General features: G+C 46.9%; 1 protein-coding gene across 1 annotated transcript in view; it reads left to right on the forward strand.

The window, feature by feature from the left end:
• LOC121289704 (VPS10 domain-containing receptor SorCS1-like) overlaps window positions 1-27,654 on the forward strand; it is a 409,049-nt gene that overhangs the window by 116,540 nt on the left and 264,855 nt on the right. Inside the window, exon 15 of the mRNA XM_041209328.1 lies at window positions 26,655-26,728. Coding sequence (XP_041065262.1) covers window positions 26,655-26,728 — 74 coding nt within the window. The remainder of the gene's footprint in view (window positions 1-26,654; window positions 26,729-27,654) is intronic.

Here is a 27,654-nt window from a genome sequence, read left to right on the forward strand (position 1 = left end):
CCATTAGCAGTGGAAAGAGTCACCAAAAATTGTCAGTGCTGAATATTGACAGGGGATTTTGTCCTGTCCACTTGGATGAATCCGACTTGAAAGAAGGATTGGTGTTGGCTGCAATTGATGACAACCATGTTGAAGTATGTTTTTAAAGGAGAAAGCATCTCTGTTTAAGTAAAGGAGTCAAAAGTTCCACAGGATGGTCTAGTTGAATGAAGAAGACACTTGAGACACAGATTCCCAGTCTGCATCCATCTGTTTCTCTTCAGCTCCATTCTTTTCCTGATGAATCTTTTTCATTGTCTGTTCCTCTGAAACTGTTACCTTCTCCCTATTTTTTTTTAACCACGTTCCATGTTTTCTGACTGTGCTTCCTTTTGTATGTGGCTACCTGTCTTAACACTTGTTTCATTTGCCAATTTATGTAGCTGGTGTCCTGTTATTCCTCAGTTCTGTCTGAGCAGGTTCAGTAAATTCCTGCTCCTTTTTGACGAAGACATGTATTGATCTTTTCTTTCGAAGAGCTACCGGGGTCCCTGCCTGAGCTCCAGTGATTGATGTCACTGGCGCATTATGTCGCAAAGGTGTTCAGTGAGTGGCACACTGCTAATTAAGGATGAATCGTGTAATCACTAGAGCTTTAGCAAAGCCATAAAGGTCATCATGAGAACTATGAATGCTGTAAAGTTCTCTCATCTTCACAGCCTGGATAGTAGATTCTGGAGGAGCGAATCACCCGTTTTTTAAAGAACCTTGAAAATTTTTGTGATGTTGATATCACTACAATGAAAATCTCATGCTTTCTTTGAAGATCATTAAGCTTCTCATGTGTAATGGGTTTACCGTCTCTTTAAGGCAGCCTCTTGAATAGTGTTCGAGGTCAATATGGCATGAGGCATCATTCAGGTGTCATTGGGGAATGAGACATAGCCCTACAAAATTGGCCCTTTTTGAGTGCATTTTTACCGGAAATATGGGCAAAAAACAATGTTCAATTTCTGGACCCCAGATTTTTTGTGGATGGCCTATAACTTAAAGCACACCATAGTGAGCATTTAGAATGGATTACCCAGGTGCTGGATTATCTGGGCATGTTGGCGTTATAGCTGACATGTTTCACATCCGTACATGAGCAACATGCACCTGGTGAGCTGCACTTCCCTTGGGACTTCAAGATTTGTTTGCCTACCTTGCTTCGGGCAGCACTTGTGGTCATCAGCACCAGGCTTTGCAGACAGCACCACATCACTTTTTTTTTGTGCGGTGGTGAGCTGCCTTCTTGAACCGCTGCAGTCCATGTGGTGTAGGTACACCCACAGTGCTGTTAGGGAGGGAGTTCCAGGATTTTGACCTAGCAACAGTGAAGGAACGGCGATATATTTCCAAATCAGGATGGTGAGTGACTTGGAGGGAAACTTCCAGGTGGTGGTGTTCCCATGTGTCTGCTGCCCTTGTCCTTCTAGATGGTAGTGGTTGTGAGTTTGAGAGGTGCTGTCGAAGGAGCCTTGGTGAATTCCTGCAGTGCATCTTGTAGATGGTACACACTGCTGCTACCGTGAATCAGTGGTGAAGGGAGTGAATGTTTGTGGATGGGGTGCCAATCAAGCGGGCTGCTTTGCCCTGGATGGTGTCAAGCTTCTTGAGTGTTGTGGGAGCTGCACTCATCCAGGCAAGCGGGAAGTATTCCATCACACTCCTAACTTGTGCCTCTTAGATGGTGGACACGCTTAGGGGAGTCAGGAGGTGAGTTACTCATAGCACGATTCCTAGACTCTGACCTGCCCTTGTAACCATAGTATTTGCATGGCTAGTCCAGTTTGGTTTCTGGTCAATGATAACCCCCAGGATGTTGATAGTGGGAGATTCAGTGCCATTGAACATCAAGGGGCGATGGTTGGATTCTCCCTTGTTGGAGATGGTCATTGCCTGACACTTGTGTGGCGCGAATGTTACTTGTCAGCCCAAGCCTGGATATTGTCCAGGTCTTGCTGCATTTGGACATGGACTGCTTCAGTATCTGAGGAGTCGCGAATGGTGCTGAACATTGTGCAATCATCAGCGAACATCCCCACTTCTGACCTTATGATGGAAGGAAGGTCATTGATGAAGCAGCTGAAGATGGTTGGGCTGAGGACGCTACCCTGAGAAAGTCTCGCAGGGGGGTGCTCACGGGCACGTCTCTACCTACCAGGTGTGGGTGGCTTTTGAGTGGCTGCAGGGCTAGGCCTTGCTTGCGAAGGGGGAGAGAGGCCTCAGGCAAGGGAAGAGGCTGCAGAGTGAGGGCTGCACTGGGGAAGAAGGGTATCCCAGGGTGTGCGTGTGGGGGCACATGCTGATCTGTGCAAGATGGTGAGGGCTGAGGGGGCAGCCTCCAGAGGAGATGAGACCAGATGGAGATGTGAGGGTGTGTGTGAGGGGATGAGTGGTGATGTCCCTTGAGCTGGCAGTGAGTGAGATGTCAGTGAATGTGTGATGGGCTTGTGATTGTGTGAGTTTAGAGTGATGAGATGGTTGCCTTACCCTGGTGGCATGGATGAGATCATTCATCCTCTTTCTGCACTGGATGGCCAACCTCTTCTTTGCAGCGTTGGCACTGACCACCACTGCCACCGCCTCCCGAGCTAGAATGGTGAGATTGCTGGAGTTGCAGCCAGAGTGGGGGTGAAGGACATCACAGTGGATCTCTAAAAGGCATTTCAGTGATGGGTCATTGAATGTTTCCGGGCTTTCAGGACCATGCCTTCACTGGAGCAGTCCACCGCTGCAAACATTGAGAAATGCGTGTGTGGCTGCAGTTTGATATGGCGCCTGGAATGAGGAAACAGTGAAGTAATGGCATGGCGGACGATTCAGAGGTGTGTTTCCTGTGGCTGCATAATTAATGAGGTGGGAAGTGGATGATATGGCACGATATGGCTGATGACACCAAAATAGGTGGGAAAGTAAGTTGCAGTGAAGAAATAAGAAAGTTACAAATGGATATGGACAGGTTAGGTGAATGGGCCAAAATTTGGCAGATGGAGTTTAACGTGGGTGAGGGTGAGGCCAACCATTTTGGTCGGAAGAATAAAAAGGTGACTTATTATTTAAATGGAGAGAAACTTCAGAATGCTTCAATGCAGAGGGATCTGGGTGTCCTTGTGCATGAATTGCTGAAAGCTAGTGTGCAGGTACAGCAGGTAATAAGGAAGGCAAATGGAATTTTGGCATTTATTGCTATAGGAATAGAGTATAAAAATAGGGAAGTGTTGTTGCAACTGTACAAGGCATTGGTGAGACCGCACCTGGAGTACTGTGCACAGTTTTGGTCCCCTTACTTGAGGAAGGATGTAGTTGCATTGGAGGCAGTTCAGAGGAGGTTCACTAGATTGATTCCAGAGATGTGGGTCCTGTCTTATGAGGAGAGATAGAGCAGTTTAGGTCTATACTCGCTAGAGTTTAGAAGGATGAGAGGAGATCTAATTGAGGTATATAAGATGCTAAAGGGGATGGACAAAGTAGACGTGGAGTGGATGTTTCCCCTTGTGGGGCATTCTAGAATGAGAGGCCATAGTTTTGGGCTAAGGGGTGATAGATTTAAATCAGAGATGAGGAGGAATTACTTTTCTCAAAGGGTCGTGAATCTGTGGAATTCACTACCTCGGGGTGCAGTGGATGCAGTGAATAAATTTAAGGAGGAGATAGACAGATTTTTAATTAGTAACGGGTTGAAAGTTTATGGGGAGAGGGTGGGAAATTGGAGTTGAGGCCAAAATGAGATCAGCCATGATCGTATTGAATGACGGGGCAGGCTTGAGGGGCTGAATTGCCTACTCCTGCTCCTAGTTCTTATGAAAACCCACCATTGTGGTCGGTGGGTAAAATGTTTTTCACGCCCGCGCTCAGTGTAATTCTGGGATGGTTCCGCCCATAGAGTTGAAGAACCCACAGAAGAGCCCATCGCTCATCCCTCTCAACCTCGGTGACACCCACGGCCTCCCACTTCAGGACTCTCTTCGTCATCTTCAAACGCATCCTTTGTCTCGGTGATACCTTCCTTTGCAGCCTCCTCCAGCCCTGTACCAATGCCAGCAGCCCCACGCACCCAATTCTGGCCCAACTCTTCACTTTCTTCCCTTCTGCTGTACCCCAAGTCGGAAGGGCTTGAACACATAGGGCAGAATTTTACTCTCGGATGGCGGGCGGACAGCCGACCCCCACCACCGAAACGGGGCCCGCCGCCATTTTGAGTGGGCAGGCTAATTAAGGCCCAACTGGCGGTGTCCCCGACGGGAAACGCTATGAACTTCCTATGCGGAGTGGGGGGTGGGAAGGGAGGGATGTCCAAGTGCGCTGTTTAGTGCTCCCTGAGGCCAAGTCCTGTCTCAGGGAGATTCGTGACAGGTAAGTAAAATCTAAAAATAGAAAAATATTAAAATTATTAACATGTCCCCCTCATGTGACAATGTCACACAAGATGGGACATGTTAATAATAAACACTTAAAATTTGTTACATTTTTAAAAAGACGGACATGAAACCTCTTCCCGCCAGTGGATTGAGGTTTCATGTATAATCAGGAACCCGCTGGGGCTCCTGGCCTGTCCACCAGCCTTAAGGTTGGACGGGCAGGTCTTTAATTATCTTAACTAGCCTGTCAATGGCCTCAGTTGGCCATTGACAGGTCGGCGGGTGGACAGCTGATTTCGCTGTCCGCCCGCCTTCCTGAAAATTGAAAGGGATTGGGAAGACGCCGGGGATTCCTCCTGATGTCATCCCGTGTCATTTTCCCCTCGGCGAGCGGGCCCCTCCCCCAAATCGCCAAGGGGAAAGTCCTGGCCATAACCAAAGCTGACTCTCCAGTGCAGAAGTGACAGAATGCTGTGCTATCAGAGTGCCATTAAACCAAATGCCCATTTGCCAGCACTGAAGGTGATAAATGTAGTTGTTAATTGATTAGTTTCGCTGTTACTAACTATACATCGACTGGGGAAGCCATAAGGAATGACCACAGTGATCACACCGAAAACTATTTAAGTTCATTCTCCAGTTATGTCAATGGCTGTGTTGGATGAAATGCCAATTCTCTTCTGTATGTTGCCATTTTGATGCTCTCATCAACTTTACAAACAGTGTCAATAAAAGTTGCAATCAAAGGCTGCTCATTAAATGAAAGCTAACCAGAAAGTGCTTTGATCGAATTTACATATCAGTTAATGAGCAAGAGTTTATTAAATCAACTGCCGTCAGTGCTAATGAGAGAACAAAACTATTATCTTCATCAGTGAAAAATACATTTCAGCAGGGCAGAAATTTAAATTGTAATTTAATTTTTTTTAACGCTGCAGCAGTACAGCTGGCATGCTGGGGAGAAAGAACTGCATATTGTGTTAGGGTAAGGGGTCAATTAACACTAAACATTTGAGAACCCCTGGTGGATCTGTAACTGCTTGACTTTGAATGGAAATGTTATAAAAATAGTCCAATAAGGCTGTTGCTGCGTTATTGTTACCAGCGTGTCTAGTCCAATGCCATTCGATTGAATCGGTCTCAGTTCATGTGTTTCCTTGGGGCCTGTCTTGCTCTGGACCAGTCCAAGGACTTTTTAATTACTTGGATGTTCGTGCTCATGGGCTGGATTTTCAGCTCGGTGAGGGGGGGGCGCGTGCCCAACAAGCACGAGCGTGAAATAGCGCGCGACATGTCGGTCGGCAGGAGCAGGCGGGAGTCGGCAGCACGCCCGCTGACAATTAAGACCGCTGTTCAGCCCATTAAGAAATTAATTAAAGTGAATTTTTCCTTGCCCGTCCAACCTTAGCATTGGCAGGAGGGCAAAAAGGCCAAGTGGTCTTTGGATTTTTGAGGAAACTTCATCCACAGTGGGTGGGATGAGGTTTCCGATGTTAATTAAAAAATAAAATAAGAATTTCAAATCTCATTTTTAACATGTCCCTGCTCGCGTGACAGAGTCACATGAGCAGGGACATGTTTACCTTAATTTTAAAATCTTTATTTTGAATATAGATGGGATGGTCAAATGGGCAGATAAGTGGCAGATGGAATTTAACCCTGAAAAGTGTGAGGTGATATACTTTGGAAGGATTAATTTGTCAAGGAAGTATTCAATGAACGGCATGGCACTAGGAAGTTCTGAGGAACAAAGGGACCTTGGCGTGTGTTTCCATAGATCTCTGAAGGCGGAGGGGCATGTTAGTGGGGTGGTGAAAAAGGCATATGGGACACTTGCCTTTATCAATCGAGGCATAGATTACAAAAGTAGGGATGTCATGTTGGAGTTGTATAGATCCTTAGTGAGGCCACAGCTGGAGTACTGTGTGCAGTTCTGGTCGCCACACTATAGGAAGGATGTGATTGCACTGGAGGGGGTGCAGAGGAGATTCACCAGGATGTTACCTGGGATGAAACAGCTGACCTGATTGAGGTGTACAAGATTATGAGGGGCATGGACAAGGTGGATAGGCAGCAGCTGTTCTCCTTAGTTGAAGGGTCAATCAGGAGGGGACATTAGGTCAAGGTGAGGGGCAGGAGGTTTAGGGGGGATTTGAGGAAAAATTTTTTGAGGGTGGTGACAGTCTGGAATGCACTGCCTGGGAGGGTGATGGAGGCAGGTTGCCTCACATCCTTTAAAAAGTACCTGGATGAGCACTTGGTACGTCATAACATTCAAGGCTATGGGCCAAGTGCTGGTAAATGGGGTTAGGTAGGTAGGTCAGGTGTTTCTCACATGTCGGTGCAGACTCGATGGGCCGAAGGGCCTCTTCTGCACTGTGTGATTCTGTGACGCTGTGAATGTTAGAAACCTTCAGCTTCTTGAGGCAGTTCTCTGCCTTTCAGGGGGTCTTCATTGTGCACTCCTCCGCGCCTGCACTGACTTCCAGGCTCGCCCTCCTACCCAGGCACTGCTCAGCGTTTCAGTGCCTGATTCATGCTGGCTGGCCGTTCATTGGAAATTGCATGAAATTGCGGTCAGAGCCAGTGGTCAGTTTCACGGCCGCTCCTGGGCCTGGCCGATGAGGTAAAATCCTTCCCCTACATGTACAGATTTGTTTGTAGCCTAATTAAGGAATTGCACATACTGTCCAGTGATTATATCTGGCTCCTCGAGCTTTTTATCAATAGCCTAATTGAAACAGTTCAATGTGACTCTGCGTTAAACGCAAGCTGACAAAACTTGAGTTATTCAGCAAACGGGCAGCATATTAGAAACAAAATTGGAACAAATGCCCTGAGCATGACTACCACATAATCACACCCAATTACATGGAGACACCAATCCACACCCCAACCACTTGCTCAGCTATTCGCATACACAATAAGTGGGAGCAGGCCAGCATTGTCAGTTCAAAAGATAAGGGCTGAAGCATTTGCAACCACCTTCGGCTGGTGTGTGCCAAGAGGGCAATTCCAGTTCAGCTTCATCCTAAAGTCCCCAGCATCACAGATCCCAATCTTCAGCTCATGCAATTCAAGAAATGGCTGAAGGCACTGGATATAGTAAAGGCAGTTAAGGATATAGTCAGAAAAATCAGAAAATTGTGCCCTGTGCACCCAAATCTTGGTCGTCAATATATACCAAGAAAAGCAGGGATCCTCACCGGGACCCTTTGGGGAGCCCACGTTTTATCTTTCTGTAGCCCATCCCTAACAACATCCCAGCTCTCGTGGTGAACACTTGTGCTCCAGAACTAGCCACGCCACCAACATCCCCCCCTGCACTTCCCCTACCCCCCCCCCCCCACCCCATCCCACCCCCACAACCCAGCCAAGCTGTTCCAGTTCAGCGACATCTATGGCAGCTATTTGGCAATATGAGAAAGTGTCCTCTTCACAAGAACAGGACAAATCCAATCTGGCCAATAACCGGCACATTGGTCTACTCTCAATCATCAGCAAAGTAATGGAAGAGGCTGTTGACGGTGCTATCAAGCAGCACCAAACAATAACTTGCTCACTGATGCTAACACTTGACTCCAGACCTCACTACAGCCCTGGTCCAATCATGGACAAAAGAGCTGAGTTCCAGAGGTGCGGTGGGAGTGACTGCCCTTGACATCATCGCAGAATTTGACCTTGTGCAACATCAAGTAAGCCTAGTAAAATTGGAGTCAGTGGGATTCGGGTGGTGAGGAGGGGGAGAAATTTTCTCCGCTGGCTGGAGTCACACCTAGCACAAAGGAAGGTTGTTATGGTTAGAATCGGAATCATAGAATGATTACAGCACAGGGGAGGCGAGTCAGTCTGTTTGTGTTGTGTCCGTCGCACCTCTCTGCAAGAGAAATTTGCCTAGTCCCACTCCCCGGCCTTTTTCCCTGTTTCCCTTCAAATTCTTCTCTTCAGACAATGATCTAATTCCCTTTTGAATGCCTCGATTGAATCTGCCTTCACCACACTCTTAGGCAGTGCATTCCAGATCCTAACCACTCGCTGTCTAAAAAATGTTTTTCCTCACGGTCACTATTGCTTCTTTTGTCAACGTCTTAACTTGGTGCTCTCTGGTCCTTGATCCTCCCTCCAATGGGAACAGTTTATCCCTATCTACTCTCGCCAGACCTCTCATGATCTTGAACACTTCTAACAAATCTTCTCTTCTCCAAGGAGAACAGCTTTGCCAATCCAGCCACATGACTGAAGTTCTTCATCCTTGGAACAATTCTTGTGAATATTTTCTGCACTCTCTCTAATGTCTTCATATCCTTCCCAGGGTGTGATTTCCAGAACTGTACATAATGCAGGCTAGTTTTATACCGGTTTGTAACTTTCTTCCTTTTAAACTCTGTGCCCCTATTTATAAAGCTCGGAATCCCATATGCTTTATTATCTGCTCCCTCAACCTGCCCTGCCACCTTCAATGGTTGTGCCCATATACCCCCAGGTCCCTCTACTCCTGCACCCCTTTAGAATTGTACTCTTCATTTTATGTTACTTCTCTTAATTGTCCTTCTACTTCACACTTCTCTGCACTTTTAGCTGCCACTTGTCCACCCATTCTATCAGCCTGCATTTCTCTGTCCTCTTGAAGTTTGTCACTATCCTCTTCACAGTTCATAATACTTCCAGGTTTTGTTTTCATCAGAAAAATCAGAAAATTGTGCCCTGTGCACCCAAACCTTGATCATTAATGTATATCAAGAAAAATATGGGTCCTCACAGGGACCCTGCTGTTTATCTTTCACCAACTGTGCACACTACCCTGTCTCCTGTCACTCAGGCAACTTTGTAGCTGTTGTCCCATTTATTCCATGGGTTATGACTTTGCTGACAAACTTGTTATATATGGCACTTTATCAAATGCCTTTTGGAAGCCCATGTACATATCAACCACATTACCCTCTTCAACACCGTATGTTACCTCATCAAAACAATCAGAGCAGCTTAGTCAAACATGACTTTTTCCTTAACAAGTCAGTACTGGCTTTCCTTAATTAGTACACACATGTCCATCTGACTGAATTTTGAGTTGTTGTTTCTACCACCGAGGTTAAACTGACTGACCTGGTGAGCTTAACTTTGCTTGCTTTTTTGAACAAGGGTGTAACATTTGGTTGGTGGAAGCTCCAGAAAATTGCAGCAGGAGTCCCTCAGGGTAGTGTCCTAGGCCCAACCACCTTCAGCTGCTTCAAAAATGACATTATAAGGTCAGACCAGGGGATGCTCACTGATGATCGCAGTGTTCAATACCATTTGCAACTCCTTAGATAATGAAGCAGTCTGTACACGCATGCAGAAAGACCTGGAAAACATTAAGGCTTGGGCTGATCAGTAGCAAGTAATTTTCTAGTGCCAGCCAATGACGATCTCCAACAAGAGAGAATCTAACCATCTCCCCTCGTCCAATAGTGTCAGCGTCACTGAACCCTCACCATCAACATTCTACGGGTTATCAGTGACCAAAAACTTAAGTGAACTAGCCATATAAACATATAAGAAAATACTGCAGATGCTCGAAATCTGAAATAAAAACAGAAAATGCTGGAAAAACTCAGCAGGTCTGGCAGCATCTGTGGAGAGAGAAGAGTCTGTATGAGCTCTGAAGCAACCCACTTGATTGACAACCCATCTACTACTTTCAACATCCACTGACACACAGTGGCAGCAAGTGTGTACCATCTCTAAGGTGCACTGCGGCAACTTGCCAGGCCTCCTTCAACAATCCCTTCAATCTTATGATCTCTTCCACCTAGAAGGACAAGGGCAGCAGATGCGTGACTACACCACAAACCTGCAAGTTCCCCTCCAAGCCACTCATCATCCCGACTTGGAAATATATCGGCCGTTCCTTCACTGTCACTGGGTCAAAATCCTAGAACTCCCTCCCTAACGGCACTGTGGGTGTTACCTACACCACATGGGCTGCAGCTCACCACCATCTTCTCAAGGGCAATTAGGAATGGGCAACAAACGCTGACCTTCGTCACTCAAGTCTCACAAATGAATTTTTAAAAATCCATGTACTCACATATACAGAACGACCCAAACCTTAACCTGCAGGCCCATTTAAACAGAATATGTGAGCACAGCTGCAGGCCTCTGAGTCGAGGCCTTCTGCTCGAGGGTGGTAGCCAATATGCCTCAAATTGTCTTGGGGGTTCTTTAGAATATTTTTTCTTAACTTGCCTGCATGTTCTTCCTCAGGAGTTCCTCAGACCCTCTACCAGGACTATCCAGAGAAAGACCACTGCACCTGACATTTTTAATGATCAACAAGTGGACTAACTGGAAAATGAGCCAGGAGGCCTGAAGCCTTCCTTGCTGCCTTGGGAATGTTATGATCCCCATAGAGACCAATAACTGAAAAGAAAGCAATCCCCAAACGACTCTAAGGAATGGAATCAATGGACAATGTTTCACTTTTTAGAACTGTAACAGTCAAACCCAAAATCAACATAAAATTAAGCATTGACAGAAGAACGGTTTTTCACTTGAAAAGGTTAATTTCAGTTTAAATAGTTGATACAACAAGATATGCCTCACAAAATTACAAATACTCTCATCACTCCCTGCACAAATGTGCAATCTCACTGTCTTTCCAATTCGTCCTCCAGTATATAGGGTTTCTCACTCTTCCCACTCAATGAATTTGACCTTCAAGTCGATTGACCGGCGGCTGTATTCTATCCGAGTTCACCACATGCGGCTAACACTGACAAAGTGCCTTCGGGTCTCATCTGTCCTGATGGCGTTGTTTTCCAGAGTTCCTTTCCAGCCGACCAACCAACACACACAGTCCACGGCCTGGTCCTCTGATACAAAGACTCAGCTCTTTAGCATTCGTGAGAAATTCACACCACTTTTAGTTTGCTGTCCCTTTTAGTTCACTTGTATGTTGCCTCATCAAGAGCTTCTCCAGTCCTATGTTTCTTAATGCCAAACATTAAACTGACCTTTTCACAGAAAGAGCTTTGCTTGCTCCTAAGCACACTCGGAGTTCTAGAACTGGATCCTGCTGCGGCACACAGGTTAAACATGATACCATCCCGTTAGCTTTCATTAGCCTTTTTTTCCCCCTGAGCTTTCATCCTCGTAGCAACCTTTGTTGAAGTCTCACTTCTCAGTAGACTAATGACCTCATAGCCAGGAATTCCAATTACACCCTTTACAGAATTCTGTCTCGTTTCACTTTGGATTTAAAGGAATATCTCACAAATACAATCTTTTGCTCTGTACAAGGTTTGCCACAGTCATCAAAATAACTTTGCTGGTCCTGAACTTAGGACTGGGGCAGGCCCAGTTAGACATTTTGGGGAAGCCTCAGGAAATCTGCGGGCAGCAGGAAGAGGGCAGAGACCTGGTATTATGTTTATCTCCCTCTTTTCTCCCTACCCTGTGCCTAGTGAATGCTGTTTTTAACACATCCAAGACCGAGGAAAATCTACCTTCATATCTTTCATCTTGCACAAATTATGAATGTATTTTTTTCAGAAATGCCCAAATAATTTGCATCCATTGTAGAACATTTTGTACCTTTACTTAAGTGCAGACAACATTTGAGTCTTTAGTTGAGGCATTTCAAGAGGCACATGATTCAGCTTTCAATCTTCAAAAAAAACTCATGAGTAATTTGTCTTACAGAGCAGAACAGACATGTGGTTTAAAAAAATGTTCATAAAATGTAGTTTGACGGGTCAACTCTGTCTCATTGAGAAATCCCTGGAAACCTGGAGCCTTATAATTTAAGCAGGTGAATCCATTTCACATTTTGTGACAGAGACTGGTCACTTTAACTTTAGCAGATTCCATCTCGTGCATTATGATTACGGCACTGAGTGCAAGCTGGGAACACATAGCTGAAGACGCTGTTGTAGAGAACATGCTTAATGGTGAATGACAGGGAGCTGTTTAGGGAAGTAATCTACAGTCTATTGGACCCTGATTTAGTGTTGTCAGTCACTGCTTTTTGTTTGCTTTGCCTCTCCTCTTCTACTCCCCCTTGGGCAGGGCCCGGTCTTTTCAACAACGACCTTGATTTCTCAATAAGAAAGGTAATTGTAATAAGATAATCATTGAGAGATTTTAAAACCCTGGATGTAAAGCGGACAAATTAGGAGAAGGGATGAAAGCATAAGAAATTTCGTGGAGGCGATCACCAAGATTTTTTTTCAAACAAGCAAAGAACGAGAGCAGATGCCACATAAGATTCGGTGTTTTAAGGTCCATCAGCAGCAACTGGAAGGGGGTCAACGCTTTGGCCCCACTGATCCGATGCCATGTTAAAGGCTTAGGCCCAAAATAACAGAGTGGAAGTGGAAGATTTTGAAAGAGGCGGCGGAGCTCCAAGCTCCGAGGCCAACATTTAATGGCCATCCTTAATTGGCCTTGAGAAGGTGCTGGTGAGACATCCTCTTCAGCCGCTGCAGTCCATGTGGTGTAGGTACACCCACAGTGCTGTTAGGAAGAAAGTTCCAGGATTTTGACCCAGCGACGGTGAAGGAACGGCGATATATTTCCAAGTCAGGATGGTGAGTGACTCGGAGAAGAACGGTGGTGCTCCCATGTATCTGTTACCCTTCTCCCTCTAAGTCACGGGTTTCAAAGATGCTGTCGAAGAAGCCCTGGCAAGTTGCGGCACTGCATTCTGTAGATAGTACACATTTCTGCCACTGTGGTGCTGGAGAGTGTGATTGTTTAATGTGGTGGATGGGGCGCCAGTAAAGCGCACTGTTTTGTCTTGAATGGTGCCGGGCATCTTGAATGCTGCTGGAGCTGCACTCATCCAGGCAAATGAAGAGTGTTCTGTCACACTCCTGGCTTAAATTTTGTCGACAGGCTTTGGGAAGCCAGGAGCTGAGTGACTCACTGCAGAATTCCCAGTGTCTGACCTTCTCTTGTAACCATAGTGTTTATAAAGCTGGTCCAGTTGGATCAATGGCAACCCCCCCCAGGATGTTGGTTGTTGGGGAATCAGCGATGGTAATGCTGTTTGGACATCAAGGGGAGATGGCATGAATCAAAAGCTTTGAAAACTGGTCAGCCCAGGGAAGGGAAGAGAAACCTTTAGACTCTAACAGCTTAGTGCCAGTGTTTTTATTATATATGAATGCAGGAGCGTAATCATAGACTAGATCGACTTCTTTCTGTCAATGCAGACTGTGCTGTAATCAGTGTCAGTTTTAATAATAATAATAGGATTTTCTCCCATATTTAAGTTGGTAGCAAAACAGTTGCTTCATAACATTGTAGCTGGGAGGCTGCTGCCTATTCTCAGTGGAAAGTGTATTTATATAACATTAGTGTTTCAAACAGATGTACTTTGCAGGCTTCTGGCAATTATATCTTTAAACTGTCTCAGTGTTTCGATACTACAGGGTAGAAATGAATCTTTTAATGCATTATCAATATCATTCTTTTGAATTGTTACCACAAGAAGAGCATTATGATGACTTCACTGTGTGTTAGGAGCAACTGTGTTGGACAGAAATGTTGGAAACTCTCAGGCCGCATTTATGGAGAAGGAAGCCAGATAGTTGGATTGACAGGGGTCTCGCCCAATAATCGGGGAACAAGCGGTTAGAGAACAACCTCAACCCTAACCCTGCCATTCTATAGGGGAGCTCCGATGCTTTTAGGTGCCCTCAGGCACTTCAGAGGCTGCCATTGGGCCTTCCCCCAGTGGCAGGAATCCTGCCTGCCAAGAGCTGCCAGCCAATCAGAGGCTGGTCGTTCTCCATTGCCCATCAGCGCCACCAGGAGCAGTGGTAGCTGCCGGTAGCGCACCCACCAAAGGCCCCAGGATCGCGTGGGATCCCAGGCCAAAAGTGAGTGAGAGCAGTATGGGGGATCACAGGGTGGAGGTCACAGCGTTGTGGGGGTGGGTTGTGCGAGATGGGGTGGGGGCCACGGGAGAGGGGCAGCAGGGGGGGGAGGTCGGAGGCAAGGGCAGCGGGGTGGCTTTCAGGAGTCAGTGCGGGCTATCCCGGAACGAATGTGTAGGCTGCCGGGTTTAGGGGTGGGCTAGGCCCAAGACCTGCCTGATAATAATGATAATAAAACAAAAAATATCTCCAGCCCTCATTCCTCACCCCCTCACCCCCCACACACTCCCTATGCCCCATCCATGCCAACTTATTGCCAACCCATGCCCCCTACCCATAGCCCATTTCCCAAGTCAACTTAGTGCCCCTCTACCCACCCCATTGCCCTCATACCCCCATGCCACCTTAGCGCCAACTCATGCTGACCCATGCCTTCCCACCACCCTTTTGCCCTTATCCGCTTCATGTCACCTCACCTAGTACCCTTGGACAGTTCCTTGACACCTTTGACACTTCCAGGGTAACTTTTACAAATTTGACACTTCCTGGACAGCTTTGACAGATTTCACAACCGGTCAGCTCCTTAATATTTCCTTGACAGCTGGACAGTTTCTGGACATTCCCTTGTCTGCTAGATATTCCCTGGACAGCAGGACACCTCTTTCACAGCTTGATAGTTCCAATGACTTTGTGTGTAACAAGCTCATAAACATGTTCACTTTTAACAATCCCAAAGAGTGCCTTACCTTTCCCAAAGGTGACCCAGAACCCTATCCAAAGGGGTACCTTACCTCTCTAAAGGGGCACCATAAGTATCTACCAAGTTCAAGTTTCCTCTTAGCTGTTCTAATCTGCACACTCCGGATTCCACGCTCCTGTTCTTCCAAAATCCCACTTCAGTGGAGGCAGCTGGTGATTTAAGTGACTGGCTGCTCCCACGACCTGTGCATGTGCAAACCCCGGCCTCACTCTACTCCTGACCCCGCGAAGATGGGAAATGCCAGGTTCGGGGACGGGACTTTGAATTTTCAGTCATTTCTGGGATTTTTACAACGACGGGGAAACCTTCTGTCGTGCCGAAATCCGAGCCTTAAGCAAAAAAATCAAAGTTGACGCTCCAGTGCAGTCTAGAACACCAAGGACAGCAGACACATGGGAAGACCACCACCTGCAAGGTCCTCCACACCAACCCCCCCCACCCCGGCCAAGTCACACAACACCCTGACTTGGAAGTATATCACTGTTCCTTCACTATGACTGGATCAAACTCCTGGAGCTCCCTAACAGCACCATGGGTGTACCTACACCACATGAACTCTAGCAGTGATTCAAGAAGGCGTCTCACCACCACTTTCTCAAGGAACAATGAGGAATGGGCAATAAACGCAGACCTTGCTAGCAAAACCCGCGAACAAATAAAAAGAAAATCAATGTGACTTCTGTGACACAATACAGAGCACATTAGGTTGCTTCAGATGGTTGTTTACTCAATGTCACAGCCCTGACTCTCGCTGTCCAAGGCAAGTGCTCCACATTTCCAGACGGCTGCTGGTACTGATTGACGCTCCCAACCTTTGTGACACCTTAGCTGACTAATGCCAGGTGTCTGCATTGATTCTTAAAAAGACTCCCTTTAAAGACTTGCAGAGATCAAAGACATTTATCAATGCCAATGTGCTGGATGTCTCCTGATTTACCAGGCACTGGCAATAGTTTGGGATCTGTGCAAAATCATAAGACCATAGGATGTAGGAGCAGAAGTAGGCCATTCAGCCCATCGAGTCTGCTCTGCCATTCACTGAGATCGTGGCTGACCTGATAATCCTCAACTCCACTTTCCTGCCTTTTCCCCATAACCCTTGATTCCCTTACTGATTAAAAATCTATCTCAGCCTTGAATATACTTAATGACCCAGCCTCTACAGCCCTCTGTGGTAAAGAATTCCACAGATTGTCTACCTTCTGAGAGAAGAAATTCCTCCTTATCTCTGTTTTAAGTGGGCAACCCCTTACTCTGAGATTATACCTTCTGGTCCTGGACTCTCCCACAAGGGGAAACAACCTCTCAGCATCTACCCTGTCAAGCCCCCTAAGAATCTTGTATGTTTCAATAAGGTCGCCTCTCATTCTTCTAAACTCCAATGAGTACAGGCCCAACTTACTCAATCTCTCTTCATAGGAAAATCCCTCCATACCCAGGATCAACCTAGTGAACCTTCTCTGGACTGCCTCCAATGCCAGTATATCTTTCCTTAGATAAGGGAACCAAAACTGTTCACAGTATTCTAGGTGTGTTCTAACTAGTGCCTTGTATAGTTTTAGCAAGAATTCCCTATTTTTATTCTCCATTCCCTTTGAAATGAAGGCCAACATTTCATTTGCCTTCCCTATTACCTGCTGGACTTGTATGTTAGTTTTATGGGATTCATACACGAGGACCCTCAAATCCCTCTGTGCTGCAGCTTTCTTCAGTCTTTCACCATTTAAATAATATTCAACTCCTCTATTCTTCCTGCCAAAGTGCATAACTTCACACTTTCCCACACTATATTCCATCTGCCACGTTTTTTCCCACTCATTTAACCCGTCTATATCTGTCTGTAGGCTCTTTGTATCATCCTCACCACTTGCCTTCCCACCTATTTTTGTGTCATCTGTAAACTTGGCAATAGTACATTCACTTCCCTCATCCAAGTCATTAATATATATTGTAAATAATTGTGGCCCCAGCACTGATCCCTGTAGCAGTCTAGTAGTTACAGGTTGCCATCCTGAAAATACTCCCCCCCGTATCCCAGTTCTCTGTCTTCTATTAGTTAGCCAATCCTCTATCCATGCTACCCCCAACACCATGGGCTCTTATCTTATTAAGTAGCCTTACGTGTGGTACCTTATCAAATGCCTTTTGGAAATCCAAATATATTACAACTACTGGTTTCCCTTTATCTATCCTGCTTGTTACCTCCTCAAAGAATTCTAATAAATTTGTCAGGCATGATTTCCAACTGCTCTTGTCACATTTAAGGCAACTCTCGTCTCCCAATGAGTGGTCCATCCAGCAGAGGTCTGCCTGGAGAATCTACTCTCTTTCGGGCAAACCTCAACCAAAAACACTTAGGCCAGAATTTTACATCCCGTGGGTGGGTGCACGCCTGACCTGTCCGGCTACAAAGTAGTGCGAGACGATGTTGCATGAGTGTCCCCTCGTCAACGCGCGCTCGTGCGATGTCTCACTTGACAGGCGGGCGCAGTAGTCGGAAGAGCGCCTGCCGACAGTTAAGCCCTTTAAGGAGGCAATTGAAACTGATGTTTTGTGGCCCGTCCACTTTTACGACTGGCGGATGAGCCAATCAGCCAGGCGGCCTTTACATTTTTGCTCAAACCTGGATCCGGGGTGGGATGAAATCTCCATGAGGAAATCAAATAAAGAGAGATACCTGGGGACTGGTTTTCTTTTATGAGGTTTGCTTTCAGGTGCCTGATTGTGCTGCATGGACATACTTTGCAGCATTTTTGTCGTTTGGTTTATTCTGTGGAGGCCCGCAGCCCTCTGTCTGCCTTCAGGGAGCTCACTGGAAGCGCTCACCCAGCACCCGCAGTGACATCGACGCCCGCCCTCTTCCCATCCCCACCGGCAGCGCTGACCATTTCTCAACGCGCGTTCCACACTGGCTGGCTGTTAGCTGGCCAGCCTGGGTCAAATCGCGGTCAGGGGCTGATCATGGTCAGGGGCCCCGCTTCCCATCTGCCCTCGAGCCTGTCGAGTATGCGCGCCTGACGAACGAAAAGTTCAGGCCCCCGTAAAAATTCTTAATTTGTAAATCGTTCTCGGGGTGAGAAAGAAAGTGGCTGAGGAATTCCACATTTTAGTAGCAGCCCCATTGACGAAGACAGCCTGCTGCTGCTAACTCTTTGGGCACAATGCCAAATGTAATCGGGTAGGAAGACTGGTTAGAGACTGCAGAAACATATTCCAGCCTGAGAAAATCCTTCCGAGAAAAAGGAGGGAGAGGGAAAAGGTTTAAAAGAAGGAACAGAAGGACTTGTATTTATATAGCGCCTTTTGCCACCTAAGGACGCCCCAGAGCAATTTACAGTCAAGAAAGTTTTCAAGTGCAGTCACTGTTGTAGGAAGCGTGCCAGCCAATTTGCACACAGCAAGGCCCCACGAACAGCGATGTGATAATGGCCAGGCGGTCTGTTTTAGTGAGGTTGGTTGAGGGATGAATGTTGGCCAGGAGAACCTCTGCTGCTCTTCTTTTAAATATGACCATGGGATCTTTTACTTTCATCTGAGGGAGCAGATGGGGCCTCGATGAAATGCCTGATCTGATAGATGACACCTCACCAGTACCGCACTGGCAGTGTCAACCTTGATTTTTGCTCGTGCCGAGAGTGGGACTTGAACCCATGACCTTCTGATTCAGAGGCGCGAATGCTTTACACAGTCACAGCTCGCATCTAAGGAGAGCTAGACAAGGGCTCACATCAAATTTTAATTGGTCCCCATACAAACTCTCTAGCCTTCCTGAGGGTTGGGGGTGTGTGGGGGTGTGTGGAGGTGTGCGGGGGTGTGTGGGGGTGTGTGGGGGGTGTGGGGGGGTGTGGAGGAGTGTGTGGGTGTGTTGAGTGTGTGTGGTGGGGTGTGGGGGTGTGTGGGGTGTGTGGGTGTGTGTGGTGGGGTGTGGGGGTGTGTGGGGGTGTGTGGAGGTGTGTGGGGGTGTGTGGGGGATGTGTGGTGGGGTGTGGGGGGGTGTGGAGGTGTGTGGAGGTGTGTGGGGGTGTGTGGGGCTGTGTGGGGGTGTGTGGGGGTGTGTGGGGGGTGTGGGGGTGTGTGGGGGGTGTGTTGGGGGTGTGGGGGTGTGTGGGGGTGGGTATGGGGGTGTGTTGGGGTGTGGGGGTATGTTGGGGTGTGGGGGTGCAGTGTGGTATTGCAGGTGTTGCAGAACTATTCATCTCCCTGCCCCAAAGTCGCTGAAGGTAAGCACGCAGGTGCAGCAGGTAGTAAAGAAGGCAAATGGTATGTTGGCCTTCATAGTGAAAGGATTCTAGTACAGAAGCAGAGATGTCTTGCTGCAATTATACAGGGCCTTGGTGAGACCACACCTGGAATATTGTGTGCAGTTTTGGTCTCCTTATCTGAGGAAGGATGTTCTTGCTATAGAGGGAGTGCAGCGAAGGTTTACCCGACTGATTCCTGGGATAAAAAACAAAAACAGAATTACCTGGAAAAACTCAGCAGGTCTGGCAGCATCGGCGGAGAAGAAAAGAGTTGACGTTTCGAGTCCTCATGACCCTTCGACAGAACTAGTTCTGTCGAAGGGTCATGAGGACTCGAAACGTCAACTCTTTTCTTCTCCGCCGATGCTGCCAGACCTGCTGAGTTTTTCCAGGTAATTCTGTTTTTGTTTTGGATTCCCAGCATCCGCAGTTTTTTTGTTTTTGATTCCTGGGATGGCAGGACTGACATATGAGGAGAGATTGAGTCAGTTAGGATTATATTCACTGGAGTTCAGAAGAATGAGGGGGGATCTCATAGAAACCTGTAAAATTCTAACAGGACTAGACAGGGTAGATGCAGGAAGGATGTTCCCGATGGTGGGGGAGTCCAGACCCAGGGGTCACAGTCTGAGGATATGGGGTAGACCATTTAGGACTGAGATGAGGAGAAATTTCTTCACCCAGAGAGTGGTGAGCCTGTGGGAATTCACTACCACAGAAAGTAGTTGAGACCAAAACATTGTATGTTTTCAAGGAGGTGTTAGATATAGCCCTTGGGGCGAAAGGGATCAAAGGATATGGGGAGAAAACGGGAGCAGACTATTGAGTTGGATGATCAGCCATGATCATAATGAATGGTGGAGCAGGCTCGAAGGGCTGAATGGCCTCCTCCTGCTCCTAGTTTCTATGTTTCTGTGTTTCTAAATCTTGCATCTCTTACTTGGTTGCTCTGCATGGGGATATTCCATACGTGACCTCCTGCTGTGAACCGTTCTACTCCACATTCCCTCCAACGGCCCAACCTCCAAGTGCATTGCCTTTCACATCGATTTTAATGCAAACAGACTTTTATGCCACCACCCCCTCCCGCCCACTTCCCCCACCTGCCAACCTGCCCCCAGGGGCAGGAGGAGGGGATCATAAAATTGGGCACCATGCCATGGGGCACTGTTCCCAGCACCTACTGGCCCAGCCCACCGCAGCACCCCCCCACCACCACCGCCCCCCCCAACCCCTGGCAATTTTACCCGCCTGCCTGACAGCCAATTGAGGCCTCCTTCTGCTGTCGCTGGGAATCTTACCCACGGCAGGGGCAAAGCCAGCACCAAGCGTACAATCCACTGGGCAGGTTCTTGGCCAGTCAAGTGGGTATGGGTTGCCTCCTTTAGGGTGGCCCCCTTGTGCTTTACTTGGGGAACAACTCCCCCCCGCCCACCCTCTCCCAAAAAGGCCCTCATCCCTCTATTTTCCTTCTCCCCAAGTCCTGTCTACCACAACCCCCCACCCCCAGCCACATTGCCTGCCTCATCAGGACCTGACAACCTGACCTCAGAGAGAGACCCTGGACTCACCTTCGTTCCCGGCTCCATCACAGCTCACTTTCCTCCCGCGCTGTTGCAGTCCCAGCGACAGCCACTACTCCTGGTGGGGGGGGGGGGGGAATGCTGGGAAGGTGAGAAATCCCCGCCACCCCCCCCCCCCCCCCCACCCCCCCCCACACCCCCCAACCCCGATGGGAGTGGACGTCCCATCTCAAGACAGCCAACTGTCTGGTGGCCATTAAATGGCTGTGGGGCAAGCCGGCCTAGCGGGCAATGCTCATCCCTGGACATTTACGCCAGGGTCGGTGGGTGGGTGGGTGTGGGGGTGGGGGGTGCAGGGATACCGACACCAGCATAAAATTCAGCCTTTTCTACCCAACTGGACTAGTCTCGGTTGTTTGACACAAAAATGGAGGGTTGACAACCTTGATCCCCTAGTGGAGAGTGTGATAACCGCGGGTGTTTAGTTCTAAACGATAAGGCCTCAGTACAGCGGGCATCCGCAGTATTCAATTTCTAACGTCGTAGCCCAGTGACCTCAGTAATCACGGCTCACAAGACAACAGAGGTGGCACTTACATAGAAGCAGCGTGGAGTAAGCAGCACAGCTTATCAACACTTAAACTGTGTCTCACGCGGAGCTAGCATAACCACATCAACAGCCCTGAGACCCACGCCACGGTTCTCATAGATCTCAGGTCAGTATTCGAGGTGGCCGCAATCATGCTGTTTACACACTCCATTCAATTTAGAAGGAGTGCTGTGTGGGAGGCTGTGGTAAATTTGACCCAATTGTCAAGGGGATGTTGTTAGCACAATGTGCGTAATGTGCAGGGATAAACTAATCAACTCAAGTGTTTGTTGCACGGAGTTATAAAACGCAATGAAATCTTAACAGACATGTATATATATATATAAATGCCAGGCAGAAATGAACCACCTTGTCCCTCGAGGAAACTATCGATATTTTAACCTGACTCCAAAACTTTTGTAAATTGAAGGAATTGCTGGAAAGCTTAGCTGTTTCACAAGCAGCATCTGTTTTTTTTTCAGAAATGTTGACCATTTTCAATAATAATCAAAATTGTTACCGGCACTGTACTAAATGCATGCTGGGGCAGCCCAGTTGTTTTGGGTATTTAATTCCAGAATGGCTGCCCTGTTGTTCTGAGGGGAGAACAGGTCAATGAGATCTTTTTTTTTGAAAAAGCTACTGCAACTTGAATGGTCCAACCCCTTAAACTCTCCACGCTCTCCATCGCTAACATTCTCATTCTACTGCACTTGGTGAAAGCCTTGGTCCCGACTTCATGGGTTCTGCTCAGCCCACATGCTACCAGCCAATAGTGCAGTTATATCTATCCCCCTTGGCCTGCAGCATGGCAGGCAGAGTGAGCAGAGATTACATAGAAAAGGAAAAGCTGCTGGAAGAGGGAGGATGACGAGGGGAAGAAAGATCCTCAGGAGCAAGCCACATCCGCACAAGTCCTCGGGGCTACACTCCTGGCATAGACCACCACTGCTCCCGCTGGCTTTGGAGAGTTTGTCTGGTTGGAACCCTTAGATAGATGACATGTCCCCTTCTCTGCACCTCCTTGACTAAGGCAGCGTCAGAAAACCTTGGAGCCTGCTCTCTGCTATGGTGTGCCATCATCCACTGTTCTTCTAGATCACACTCTCTTATAGAACAGCCCCAGCACTTTCTCCACCCAGAATCCACCTCCCCTTGAAGAGGTGCAGACTAGCTTTAAGTAACAGCTATGTTTCCAGCCAATGCCAGGCAAGTGCAGTTGTGCGCTGACAGTCAGATCAAGTTAGCAGTCGCCATCTTTATCGGGTTCAATATCTCACTCGCCACCATTTGGGTTATTTTTCCTGCACTTTACTCTTTTCCCTTTTGCTTGTTTCGTTGTTAAGCTTTCAGTGTTGCGCTCAGTTTTTATTTTTATTTGTGTTTTGCCAATTTCAAGTAATACAGACCCTGAGAAATCAATTGGCTGCCCAAATGCCGCGCTAATTTTTTTGGAAAATTGCGTCAGGTAACCGGAGAACTGACACAGACAAATAAAAAAACCTGCAAAAATGCTTCTTAAGAAATGCCGCAGCCTTACGTTTTCAATCACTGCTGGAACCACTGTGAGAAAGCTCCTAACACAGTCAGGTTATTACCAGCACCCGTGTCTCCTGCAAATGATGCGATGGGTTTCTGCACATACACGGACACGTGGCCATGTGCGGACAGGTATCAGCAGCCACCTTGCGTTGGCAGGAGACACAGGCCCGCGTTAAGTGGTGCTAGCCTCCCACGATTTTGCGCTTTCTGCCCGGATGTGACCGCTCAGCAGTGCGTTTGACGCTGGCTGTGTGCAGAAATCAATTACATGAGCGGGCTGCCCAAAGTGTGCATGTTGTCTGCATGGGGAGCCACAGGTGTGGCTTTAATCACGTACCAGGACCCCTGAGCCAGTCATCGGGGTTTTTTTTTTTCAATTTGTCCTAGCCTTCAAGGTTGAAATTTCACTTCTGGAATGTATAATATTAAAACCTTTGAAGATAAGATTCTAAATCCCCAATCAGTCCTGTTTACTACTACCTGTTACCGCCTAATCCATTTCTTGTGAGCTCTTCTGTAAAATTTATGTAAATTGTACTGATTTCTAAAATGAATCTGGTGAATTTGATTGATGATGTGGAGACTTTATTGCATAAAATGATTGCATATACAGGATGCAGGCTCGCTTAGTAGTATTTTAGTAAAGGATAGAGTTCTGAAATATGAGAATTATATTTCTTTTAAGTTTCAGGATGGAGATATATTAAATGTTGTGGGGCTGTTCAATGCAGAATACCAATGTCTGGTCCGTGGTCTGTGCCATGCTAATCAATCTCATCCAGAATGATCATGGGAGCGCCAAATGAGCTTCACTGCCTCACTGGCCAGGGGAAGGAAGCATTGGCCAGATGTAAACATCCTGATTGCTACCCTGGGGCATTCTGCTACAGTGTAAATTGCAAGTGTGGAAACTGGGATTAGGCTCTTTGTGGTTGAGTAGCTCACGAGTGTCCATTATACAGGCTCATCAATGGAGAGCGGTGTTGCACGTTGGTTGTGACTGGCTAAGGAACAGTTGCAGAGACATAGATATGTCTGAACAATAACTGTTTGTGGTATAAACATAACTATTTACTGAGGTACGAGACTACAGGTATAACTCAGTCTAAGTCATGAGCTTTTTTGTTATAGACTCCTAGACGTGTGACTATCTCTTACATCATCATGTGGGTGGTACTGTTTCTCCAGTCCCAAACATTAACCCTTTCAGCCCTGAACACCCGAATACTACATGCCCTCCCAAGTTTTTGTCCACATATATTTTACATTTCTTTTGACATACTACCCCTTCTTCCTGCAAATCTCTGACTCCATTGGTTTAATCAGTCTGGAGGCTTCAGGACTCACCCTGATCGTGTCCTTGTGAGGCTTGGAAGATCAATAGTCTCCCTTTGGACTTCTTTGCTTTGACTTGGTTAGTCTTCAGTAAGAGTTGCAGTACCTGGTGCACTGTCAGTCCCAACATCTGGTTCTCCTAAATGTATAATGGATGGTCATTTTATCTGGATCTAGAGTTGACCTTTCTCCTCTCCTTGCTGTTATACTTCTCTCGATCCATTGTTTCTCTCTCCTGGTTAGATTTTGTGGATCTGTCCCTTTCTTTACATTCACCCTGCTCTCCATCTTGGTTTGTTGAGTTGACCCTGGTTCCTTTTGGTGGTTTTGCCTGCCTATCCTTACATCTGGAGCGATGAGTCCTTGCAGCCCCTGGTTTGTGAAGTCTTGAGGAATCATGGGCCGCTGCCTCTGGAGATAATCGTGTCGGCAAGACAGGAAGTTGTGAGGAAAGTGGTTGATCGACATCTTGCTTTCCCTCAAATTCCACTCACCCCAGTGTAGCAGATAAAGGCCTGCACCCTCTGACATGGAAGCGGTGGACTTTGCCTGGTTCAGTTCTGTCTCTGGTTCTGGAAACGTTTGACTGCTACTTTTGGTCGATGGATAGGTGTGGATGCACTTACCAAAGGGTCGCCATTGTCAGGTGAATGGAGTATTGTACCGATATATTCTATCGCCTAAGCTTCAACTTCCACCTTCTCAGCCGACGCACAGAGTGACAAAGGATTGTGGTCGTACTCAGATACTCATTGGTCCAATTGGTTTGTTACCATTTCATTAAGAACAAGTTTATTCTCCATCACCTGGATGTCTTCCAGGAAAAGAGCTGGATTATTGGACTCAGTGAAGACTGTCAAAAAATCAGCACTGAAGTCCCTATCAATGCCATCAGAGCATTTTTTTCAGAGCATTTAATACTTTAAATATTTAAATTTAAACACTTTAACTACTTCACAGGAGTATTAAAAAACAAAATATGACACCGAGCTGCATAAGGAGGTGATTGGTTAGGTGACCAAAAGCTTGGTCAAGGAGGCAGGTTTAAGGAGTGTCTTAAAGGAGGAAAGTGAAGTAGAGAGGCAAAGAGGTTTAGGGAGGGTATTTGAGAGCTTAGGGTCAAAGCAACTGAAGGCACAGCCACGGCTGATGAAGCAATTAAAAGCAGAGGTATTCAAGAGGCCAGAATTAGATGAATGCAGGTATCTCGGAGGATTGTGGTGTAGGAGGATATTACAGAGATAGCGAGGGGTGAGACCATGGAGGTATTTGCAAACAAGGATGAGAATTTTGAAATCGCAACATTTTCTGGTCAGTTGCTGATTTAGGGTCAGCAAGCACAGGGTTGAGGGTGATAGGTGAACAAGACTTGGTGAGAGTTAAGACAAGGGCAGCAGAGGGTGTCCTCAAGTTTACGGAGGATAGAATGAGGGAGATGAGCACCAGGAGTGTATTGGAATAGTCAAGTCTGGAGGTAACAAAGGTGTGAATGCACATTTCAGCAGCAGATGAGCTGGGACAGAGGCGAGTTTGGGTGATGTTATAGAGGTGGAAATCGGTAACCTTAGTGACATCACAAATATGTGGTTAGAACCTCATCTTGGGGTCAAATATGACACCAAGACTGCGAACAAATGGACTTAATCTGAGACTGTTGCTAGGGAGAAGGATGGAGTCAGTAGCTAGGGATCAGAGCTTGGAGTGGGGACCGAAAACAATGACTGCAGTCTTCCCAATATTTAATTGGAGGAAATTTCTGCTTATCCAGCACTGGATGTTGAATAAGCAGACTGATAATTTAGCGACAGTGGAGGAGTCGAGAGAAGTGGTGGTGAGGTAGAGCTGGGTGTTGACAGTGTGCTTGTGAAAACTAACACTGTGCCTTCGGAAGATGTCGCCAAGGGGCAGCATGCAGATGAAAAATAGGAGAGGGCAAGGATAAATCATTGGACACCAGTTAATGGTATGAGAGCTGGTAGAGAAGCCATTGCAGTAATACTCTGACCACAGGTTATCAATGGACACACCAAAAATTCACTCTGTGGCTTTCTGTGTGGACTAGGCCCTACCACCCTCTCCTGTTCTTGGCAATCCCAGTAAAAATCATTAACGTACAATAGGGAGACTTCAGCAGTAACGTGTTACTATACCAACATGCTGAAACTCTGAACGTCAAACCATATTTCATCGTCATCAGCATCCTTCCATTGATGTAAGGTGATGGGCACGCAGAAAATCAAATCATATTACTTCATTAATTAAACATATTGCCGCAATATATCATTCATTGATGACATACTTGTATTTTCTCCAAGGCTTCAGCATAGTCCTAAAAAGGCAAAGGTAACGGGGCAGTTTAGGCATAGGTGCATCTCAGAATTTGTACTGATACCTTTCGTGTTTGTCCCTTTTTGTTTTACAGTTGTACAGCTCCAATGATTTTGGAAGAAGGTGGCAGCTGCTCCATGAGAGAATCACTCCAAACCGGTTCTACTGGTAAGAGCTCATTGAACTCCCATGTGTAGGTTTGTTATCTCCCACCAATAAAGGATTAATTATAAAATCAAATCTTTTTCAGTCAGTAGAGCTGGACACTGTGTATGGTGTGAACACAGAGTTGCAGAGAACATCATAGCATGTCACAACGCAGGAAAAGTTCATTTGAGCATCATGTCTTCCCTGGTATCTTTCTCCACAAGCCACTTAGTCTAATCTCACTTACCTACTCACACCTCATCTCTTTTGATGTCCTTCTTTTTCAAGCACCTATCTAATGCCTTTGGCGACAGAGGGCTGAATTTTCTACCTGTCGGATGTGTGGGCCCGATCCAAACTCCAGCGGGCAGGGAGCCAATCCCTGCTGGCGGCCAATTAAGGCCCACCCAGTGTGACGTCTGGCGGGAAGCACTATGCACTCCCTGTGCGGGCAGGGGGGGGATTCCCCTTAAGTGAGAGTCCGCTGTTTCACGCATGCGCACGATAGAGCACATATCTGCCTGAGGCTAAGTGCAGCCCCAGGGAGATTGCTGACACTTTTAAAAAGGTTAAAAATAGAGAAAAAAAAATCCCTAACATGCCCCCCTCATGTGTCAATGTCACATGAGATGGGACATGTTCATAATTTACACTATAACTTTATTAAAAATATTAATGCCCTGCATGAAACCTCATCCTGCCGATGGATGAGGTTTCATGTTTTTTCTACTTCCCGGCGGGGTTCCTGGCCTTCCATCTGACCTTAAGGTTGGACGGGCAAGTTCACTAAGTACTTTAATTGATCTGTCAATGACCTCAGTTGGCCATTGACATGTCGGCAGGAGCACAGCTGATTTTGTTGTGCTCCCGCCTTCCTGAAAATTTAAATGGACCGGGATGTTCCGCCCAGCATTATCCCGCGTCATTCTACACTTCAGCAAAATTCT

Source organism: Carcharodon carcharias, chromosome 17, assembly GCF_017639515.1.
Source record: "Carcharodon carcharias isolate sCarCar2 chromosome 17, sCarCar2.pri, whole genome shotgun sequence".
Classification (NCBI taxonomy): Eukaryota; Metazoa; Chordata; class Chondrichthyes; order Lamniformes; family Lamnidae; genus Carcharodon; species Carcharodon carcharias.